An 8,852-nucleotide genomic window follows, 5' to 3' on the forward strand; every position below is an offset into this window, starting at 1 on the left:
AGCGGGGAGAGATAAAAGTGTTTCATCTAAAACTAAATTGCCGTGACAGTGACATCTATTCAGCTTGCTGGGGTCTGGGGACAGGCGGGAGAGCCTTGCGCTAAGCCCCGGGTTGAGCAGAGCAGGGAAGAGCGCTGAGCCTCGTCCTGGCAGCGGGGAGGCCACGTTTCGGGTGCTAGCAGCTCCTCCCCGCAAAGGAGCCCTCGGCATGAAAGCCAGGCGGGTTTGGGAGATGGGAATGCCAAGTGCTTTACGCTTGTGGCAGTGGAGAGGTTATCGCTCAGCCCAGGAGCGCAGTGTGTGCTGGAAGGCAGGCTGGCAAGCAGAGACGGTCCAGGCTCATGATGCTGCTTCGCAGCTGAATTTTCCTATCGGTGAGCAGTTTCTCAGTGTTTCTACATTTAGATCGAGTTTCTGCTTCCCTCTGTCCTACAAACGGGTCTTTCAAAACGTGTCTTTCTGCTCCAGACTTGGCCCTCCAGGCACGTCTCCCCCATCCTGCCTTCAGAGACCTTTTCAGCCCCTGGGCCGGGAAGGCCAACGCATGAAGCCAGGGATTCAGTTTCAGGGGTGCAGAACACTTGTACCCAAGCGCAGCGCAGCCTGGGAGACCAGCTCAGGAGCTTGTCACAGTGCTTCCAGTTGTGCTCGCTGCGGGGCCACCATCTTGTGGTAGCCCAGGGCTTACCATTTTGTCTGTCATCTCCCTGGCTCCGCGTCGCCTTCCGGCAGGGCTCGTGAGCCGCAACACGCACGGCTGCACCGTGCTGCTGCCAGCGCTGGGTCCGCCTGTCCCCGCACGGGAGCTGGGCACGTCCGTGGTACTCGGAGGGTGTGCGGAGGATGAAGCTGGTGGCCACAGGGGCATATTCATACTCCATCAGGCACGCAGGGCCCTGGGGACCAGGTTCAGGGTTGTGTCTTTTTCCGTGCTTTTCCTCAGAGCCAGGTCTCTGCCCTGGACTCAGCAGGAGTCAAAGGAAAAGCCACTAATGGAGGATTTCTCTGAGCAGCATGAGTTCCTGGGATGAGTTTCTGCAGCGAAAGGAAATTGCATGAGCGTGAGCAACAGGTTAACCCCACTGTCGGTGGTGGATTTTCCCCTCTCCTAGGTCCCCGGAGCTGCTGTCCTACCCTACAGTTCTCCTTTCTCAGGCCAGCATTTACCAGAGCCAACCCCACAAGCTAGCTGCCTCTCCTGACAGACTTTCCTTCCTTCAGCAGCCTCTTTCCAGGTCCTTGCCTTGTCCGGGCAAAGCGGTAGGGCTCCCTTTCGCAGGCACTTTGGGCTGCACAGGGCCGTTGGCGCAGGAGCCGAGCAGAGGCAGCGGAGCAGCACGAGAGACCCACCAGCCCAGCCGACCTCCACCTTCACGGTGCCTTGGCCTCCCAGGGTCAGCAGCGACTCCAGGCAGGCACCTGAGACGACGGGTCCTAAGTCACACCTCGGATGAGCTATTTCCACGAGCAGGAAGGGAAAGTGGCCTGGCTCGGGTGCGGGCCTGCAGTGGTCAGGGTTTTGCCATGCATCTCGTGGTAGCTGGTGGGGCATCTTCCTTCACCGGGAAACACCAGCCCCTTGAGCCGTGTTACTTCATGAGCTCCTCGCTGAAAAAGACAGCCAAATTTCTGAGCTCTCAGGAAAGTTTGAGAAGGGCCCTGAATTCATCTTTCTGAGCTGTAGACCAGAAATCAAATCAAAAGAACTATCTATCTCCTAAAACCCGCCTCTTCTAACCTGGTTTCACTATTTGGGGTGAGGCCTGACTCACTGTTTTTAATGTTTGGTTGGGCCAGGTTGTTGCTACTGTTGGTTTAAAATCTGTTTTTGAGTAAGTCAGGTTTGTTTGCAAGGGTGTGTGTGTGTGTGGGGGGGGGGAGTTTCCAACCATGCTGCAGCAAAGCTCCCGAATGATGTGCCAGAGCAGACGGGAAGCGAGATCCTGGCTCCGCTCCTGCCCGCGCTGCAGCCCCTGTGCATGAGCGACCGTAGCGAGGTGCTGACACGGCTCGGATATTTGCATGCCGGCATGCTAACGGATCTGTGTCCCTCTGTCTTGCCGTCTGCAAGCAAGAGAGCAAACCCAGCAGCCCGCACGGGAGCTCTGAGACAGCCGCCTGCTTTGCCTCCTGCAGTTGCAACAGCCATGCCGTCTGCTGCTTGCAGCATCTCCGAGCCTTACTGTGAGAACCAGAGCAGAGCCAAAAAGGTGGTTTTGCTTTTCTCCCTCCAAAAAACTTCGGTGCTTTGCCCTGCCAAAACTATTCAGCAGTCCAAATGCTTCCCTTTGGCTGTGTTTTCCAAGTTTTACAAATTCAGAGGGCTGGAAGAAAAACTGCAGAAAAAAGGGAACAGAGAGGGGCCACGAGATCACTCAGACTCCCAGGGAAAAGGAAGTGGTGGTGGAAATCTTCAAGACAGCCCTGCTGTTGCACGGTGGAAGGTTTTTATCATAACCAAAGCCGGGTAGCAGTACTCTTTGGGGTAACACGGTGCAGCAGGGCTGAAGACAGAGCAAATAAATAACTGCTGAGAGGGATTTTTTTCAGCTGCGCGCTTTGGTTCCTGTCCATGCAATGCCACCTGCGGAGGCCTGGCTGCATGCATGGAGGAGGGCTTTGCTGCTGGGCTCCTCTCTGCTCCCAAATCTTTCCCTGTTCCCAGCCGGGTCCCAGGGCTGGCAGCCAGGCCTGGCAGACGCAGAAGCCAGGGTTCAGCAGGGATCCTTTCCCGTCGCCACAGGGCTAAGGCTGTGCGACAATGAGTGAGAGGGAAAGAAAACTGCAGGCTCCTCCAGCAAATGGCTTAATTCATCCTCCCAAGCTAGTTTCTCAACAGGGGTGAACCAGCATAACTAGTATAGCTGGCCATGGTATCCCAAGCCAAGGGTCGAGCTCTTCTCTTGGCAAGGACTTCGCACAGATGAGAGCTCTGGGTAAGCAAAGGGAGACAGCCTGTGCCAGCAAACAAGTTCTCAGACTGGCTCTTGGCCTTGCGATGGGGGTGAGCTTGGCCCACATGTAGGGCCAAATTCCCACGTGGGACAAGCAGGTGCAATTTTGTGGGGCCGGCAATAACACCAGCTCTCATGTTGGCTCCAGATATCCACTGACCTAGCTACTGCTTTTGCCTTCATCGCTCCCGTTGCCAGCTCTCAGCTTCTCTCTAGGCATGCATACAGTCCATCAGTGCAGCCATCACAGCACCATACCTTCCACCTCAGCTGCAGGTTGGAGGGGGATTCCCTCTGATCCGACTCCTCTTGGGCATTAACACAGTGCCTCTGAAAGTTTTGGGGTTTGCCCCGTGCCTCAGTGCACATCCTGGTGAGGGGAACGAGCAAGAGGATGGGGACAGAGGCTCCTGCCAGGCTCTCGACCCTGGAAAATCTCACTTCATGCCGTGACTGCTCCTTCCTTGTTCCAGCCCAAGCGAAGCCAACAGGGCCTCCCACCAGCCTGGAGAGCAGCATCACTGGAAATGCCTCTGCGGAGCCAGGTGAGAGCAGGAGGGGCAAGGAAAATCCCTGCTCAGTGCCTGCCTCCCTGGGGGGGGGGGGGGGCAGGTCAATGCCCGCGAGACAGAGCAGTATGCGTTTCTGGGGCTCATCTCCTCGGATGCCAGCCTGGGGGATGTCCAAGCACGTGTAACCATGTTTTGGTGCAGAAGGAAGGAAGCATATAGGTGGGAGGGCTTGCAGGTCCCCAGCTCCTGCAGATGGGTAGGTTGGGGGGCATCACTACATAGCAGAGGGGAGAGCGTTCCTGCATCCTCACGCTTGGCCGTGGTCCACGCAGGTGTCCTTGGCATGGCCTCACTCCACCTGGCAAACGAAAGCAGCCCCTGTGGGGGAACGGTGCAGGCGCTGCACCGCGGGCAGCGGATACCAGTGTGCCAGGAGTCCTGGAGCATCGCCGCGTCCCACGCTCTCTGCAAGCATCTGCACTGCGGAGATGCAGAGGAATCCAGTGCGGCAGGTGCTCCCGCTGCGGCACCAGCTCCCTTCAGCAACGAAGCCATCCCTTCCGCACGCAACGTCTGCGCGGCCGTGACGGCCGACTGCAGCGGCTGGGAGAGGGGGCCCTGCCTGCTGAAGCTGGCCACCATGCCCCACTGCTGCAGAGCAGGGCTGGCTCGGGTCACCTGCACAGGTAAGAGCAGTGCCCCTCAGGTGGGACTCTGCCCCATCCATCGCCCAAGCTCTCCTGCAAGTCGGTCCCGGGACTAGTGCAAGCTGGATGTCTCCGCTAGGTCCCAGAAGGTTGCGGCTGGCCGGCGGGAGGAGCCGCTGCGAGGGCCGGGTGGAGATGGAGCAGGCGGGTGAGTGGGGCACAGTGTGCGACGACGCCTGGGACCTCGCCGACGCCGACGTGGTGTGCCGGCAACTGCAGTGCGGCTGGGCCCTGCACGCGCGGGACAACGCCTCCTTCGGCCGGGGCAGCGGGCTCATCCTCCTGGATGACGTGAGCTGCGAAGGGCACGAAGAGCATCTGTGGGACTGCCCTGCCACCCAGAAGCACGACTGCAGCCACAAGGAGGATGCTGGCGTGGTGTGCTCAGGTCAGTCCCTGGTGCCCGGGCACCCTTCTCCCTAATCGCCATGTCCCGCAGGGACAACGCCCTGCCCAGGAGAGACTTAGCAGGGTTTGGTCTCCGCCAAGAAGGGGTAAATCCCACTGGCAGGAAGCCCTCGGTGTTTATCCGTGCGGGATGCAGGCACGCATGTTCCTGCTGATCCCCGAGATCTGCCCTCTCCCCCGCAGAGCACCAGCAGTGGCAGCTCTCCGGGGGCCGGGATGGCTGCGCGGGCCGGGTTGAGGTCTTCTTCAGGGGCACGTGGAGCACGGTGTGTGACAGCACGTGGTATGAGATGGAGGCCAGCGTGCTGTGCCAGATGCTGGGCTGCGGGCCGCCCCTCGAGCGGCCCTCCTTCAACCACACGCTGCCCGGCAAGATGCTCTACGAGTGCACGAGCCTGCAGCCGTCGCTGGCCGACTGCAAGTGGACCTACAACAAGTCAGCTCCCTGCCACCAGTCCCGGGCAGCCGGCGTGATCTGCAACGGTATGTGACAGCCCTCTGCAGCCGAGGGGGAGCCCCGGGGAGGGGAACTGGGCAGGAGCTGGAATCGCATCCGGCTTGCCCCTGTCTCCAGCTCTGCCTGGTAGGCGACACCGCCCCTGAGGACTGGCCACCTCCGTGCTCCTGGCTGGCCACGGGGCTGAGCACCAGCCCGGAGGCTGAGTGCATGCTCGTAGCTGTGGATCCCCCATAAAAATAAGTTGCAACCCTGCCTTTTCTACCCCAGCTAATTCCTGCCTCCCCTCCTCTCCACGGCCCTTCCAGGCTCCCAGGGCTTGCAGACGCCGGCCCCGATGGAAACGCCGAAACCAAGCAGCGTGACACGCCTGAGCAGTGAGTAGGCAGGGCAGAGGCAGCCCTGTCCCTGTTTCCCCAGCTGCAGAGCCTCAGTCATGGCCTGAGTCTGGGGGCCACCGTGGCAATCTCTGCCCGGGGAGAGATGTGCGGCAGCACCGGCTCGCAGGCAGCATCCGGCTCGCCCACATCGCCGCTGAGCCTGGGGGAGGGCAGGGAGGGGAAGGGGAGTTCCAGGTGTCACGAGGTGTGTCTGTTCTCTGTTTCACCACTTGCAACCCCCTCCCAGCTGGGGACTGCCTGAGTGAGACGGCCCGGAGCCCTCTGCACATGCCGCTCTTCATCCTGTGTCTGGTTCTCGGAGCGCTGCTCCTGCTTACCACTCTGGCCTTCATCATCACCCTGCTGAGGATGAGGAAGATGAACGGTAAGGAGCCCTCCGGGAGCGTGCGCTGAAGCGTCTGCCCACAAAAGAGGCAGTGCTGTGGGCCCGGTCAGGGTCTCCCGGGGCTCGCCTCAGCCGTGGGAGCTGGGCGGCCTGGGACCCGAGGCCAGCTGAGAAGGGATCCCCCCCACCTCTGTCCTTGCAGCCCACACTGTGTCCTCTTCCTTGCTATCCGGGCCGGTCCTGGTGACCCACAGTGCTCAGGGCCCTGACGTGCCCTCCGGGGTCTCCAACGACTACAGGCAGATGCCCCCCAGCCTCCAAAAAGAACAAGGTAGGTCCGGCAGGTTGCCCCCCATGCCTCCTGTCCCCAGGAGGCACCAGGACAGAGCCCAGCCCCTGGCTTGTCCCTTGCCCTCGCTGCCAGCACAGGACAGCCCCGCCACGAGCTGCAGGGCTCCTCTTGGACGAGCGTCCTCAGCCAGTGGTGGTGGGGAGCCGGCCTCGGGCTCGAGGGCCACGGGGCAGGACATCCCGAATGGTGATGGCCTGGCTGGCGGGGGTCTTGCCCCGCAGACCTGCCGGTCGCGCCCCTTCTGGCGGACAAGGACTCCGACTCCGACTCCGACTACGAACACTACGACTTCAGCAGCAAGCCGCCCGTGGCCCTCTCCACCTTCTACAGTGAGCGTCCGCCTCCGCACCCTGGGCTGCCAGCCCCACAGCGTGGCGATGCCCCCACCCAGCCCCTCGTTGGCCCCCGCGCCGGGGCTGATGCACCGTTCCTCCTCTCTCGCCCAGACTCCCTGCGACGCCAGCCAGGGGAGCAGTCGCTCTCCCTGACGCCGAGCCGGGCCGGGCCGTTCCCTGCAGAGGGTACGAAGGGCCTGGGGGGTGTCCTGGGGGGCGGGGGGGATCCTGCTTGGTGAGGCTGCTCCTCTGCCCGTAATGCACAGCAGGCACGGCGCTGGGCAAGCGGTGGCCCAGAGGCTGATGCCATCCCCGATGCTATGCAGGGACAGCCGCGCTGCCCTCTCGGCCCCGCAGCAGAGCAAGCAGCTCCTCCAGCTCGTCCGCCTCCACAGAGCCCTACTGCAACAGCAGCGCGGCCGCCCCGTGCCCCTGGGCCTGCCCGCAGCCCCCAGCTGAGAGCACCCACCTGCACGCAGCACCCCCCGCGCACGGCAGCACCGAAAACCCCCGTGCAGGTGAACCGGGCGCCGGTCCGCACTGACACTCGGGCAGCGGGGCTGCGAGGCTCCGGGGATAGGGATGGGGATGGGGACAGCCCCAGAGAGGGGAATGGGGATGGTGAGACCCCAGGGGATGGTGAGACCCCAGGGGATGGGAGCAGGGATGGGGACAGCCCCAGAGAGGGGAATGGGGATGGTGAGACCCCAGGGGATGGTGAGACCCCAGGGGATGGGAGCAGGGATGGGGATAACCACAGGGAGGGGAAAGGGGATGGTGAGACCCCAGGGGATGGGAGCAGGGATGGGGATAACCACAGGGAGGGGAAAGGGGATGGTGAGACCCCAGGGGATGGGAGCAGGGATGGGGATAACCACAGGGAGGGGAAAGGGGATGGTGAGACCCCAGGGGATGGGGGCAGGGATGGGGATAACCACAGGGAGGGGGAAAGGGGATGGTGAGACCCCAGGGGATGGGGGCAGGGATGGGGACAGCCACAGGGAGGGGAAAGGGGATGGTGAGACCCCAGGGGATGGGAGCAGGGATGCGGACAGCCACAGGGAGGGGGAAAGGGGATGGTGAAACCCCAGGGGATGGGAGCAGAGATGGAGAAAGCCACAGGGAGGGGAAAGGGGATGGTGAGACCCCAGGGGATGGTGAAACCCCAGAGGATGGGAACAGGGATGGAAGAGGCCAGTAAAAGACTCTGATTTTCCCAGCTCCCCCGGGAACGCCCCACACGTCTGTCCCTGTCCCAACGCTCTCCCACCCCTGGGTGCCCATGTCTCCTGCAGAGCCTAATCCTGCTGACAGCTCCAGCACCTCGTCGGGGGAGTGGTACGAGAACGTGCAGGCTGCGGAGCCAGCCGGGGACCCACCTGCACGCTCTGGTGAGGATGCCGTGCTGGCAGAGGAGACAGGAGCAGGGCTGCAGAGCACCTCTGCCCCCGCAGCATCCAACACGGAGGCTCCTCCTGCAGCCCCAGCTCCCTGCCCTTTCCTCCCTGACTGGCTTTTCACTGCAGGTTGGCCAGCTCCTTCCTGCCCCTCAGGGGGACATGCACAGGACCCTGACACCTCCGAGGGCAGCGACTACGATGACATCCAGGCCTCTGCCTACTGAGGCTGGCAACTGGCCATCTCTGGGCTGCCCGTTGCCCTCCACCTGCCCAGCTCCAGGGAAGGGGGTCTCGGCTGCTCCGACACCACAGGACTAGCACCCGAAGAAGAAAGCCCTAGTCCAGGCCAACGCCTGGACAGACAGGCATAGCCACCAACCTGCCCCAGGAGGAACCAGCACATCCCCCAGAAATCGATCCCTTGCGGCCTGGACCTGACCTGCTTGCAAATGCCCACAGTACTGTGGAGCAGCTGGGCGGTGGGTGGGGGTACACTGCGGTGGGGGGGCTGAGACGGCTCCACGGATGGCAAAGGAGGGCACAGCCTCCTGGGTGGGACCACTTGGCATCTCGCTGTGGCCATCTCCTCTGGGCATCTTCTCCGGACACCTCCTCCATGCTGGGGGTGGGGAAGGCAGTGTGGACACCAGACCCAGCGGCACGCTTGGATAGGACAGGGATGCTCAGAGCAGGCGAGCTGGGGGGCTATGCCAGGCTCCATGCTGCAATTAAAAGCTTTTCCCAGTGGGTAGCTGAAGCAGGTCAACGTGTCCTGTGGCCGTGGGTGGCTGGGGTGGTTGGTAACTATCCCCACAGCAAGGCTGGTTCTCCAGGCACCTTCCTCCAGTCCTGTGCCCTGTTGTTCAGGGACCCAGAGAGCAGCGTTACCAAAGCACCGGTCAGAGCCAGCCCTGAGCCAGGACTGAGCACTGCAAGCTCCAGCGGGGAGCCCAGCTGCAGGCACATGCCAAGCACCTGGCACCTTCTCCTCCTTGAGGAGC

The 8,852-nt window shown here is 62.2% G+C and overlaps 1 protein-coding gene across 1 annotated transcript; it reads left to right on the top strand.

Moving 5' to 3' along the window:
• The first annotated feature begins 2,761 nt into the window (after positions 1–2,761).
• CD6 (CD6 molecule) lies at positions 2,762–8,199 on the top strand. The gene is made up of 13 exons (XM_067295237.1): positions 2,762–2,765; positions 3,428–3,499; positions 3,799–4,152; positions 4,253–4,561; positions 4,765–5,064; positions 5,347–5,415; positions 5,666–5,803; positions 5,967–6,104; positions 6,338–6,445; positions 6,563–6,637; positions 6,778–6,969; positions 7,747–7,832; positions 7,933–8,199. Exons 1-13 carry the CDS (start codon positions 2,762–2,764, stop codon positions 8,167–8,169), a joined length of 2,082 nt encoding a protein of 693 aa, XP_067151338.1. The 3' UTR covers positions 8,170–8,199.
• Positions 8,200–8,852: the final 653 nt, after the last annotated feature.

The sequence above is a fragment of the Apteryx mantelli genome, chromosome 4, assembly GCF_036417845.1.
Source record: "Apteryx mantelli isolate bAptMan1 chromosome 4, bAptMan1.hap1, whole genome shotgun sequence".
NCBI lineage: Eukaryota > Metazoa > Chordata > Aves > Apterygiformes > Apterygidae > Apteryx > Apteryx mantelli.

What these genes read in the sequence shown, in the direction of transcription:
- CD6 (XM_067295237.1), top strand. An exon ending in GGCCCTCTCCACCTTCTACA is followed by an intron (nt 6,446 to 6,562) that starts GTGAGCGTCCGC and finishes TCTCTCGCCCAG; the next exon opens with ACTCCCTGCGACGCCAGCCA. An exon ending in CACCGAAAACCCCCGTGCAG is followed by an intron (nt 6,970 to 7,746) that starts GTGAACCGGGCG and finishes TGTCTCCTGCAG; the next exon opens with AGCCTAATCCTGCTGACAGC.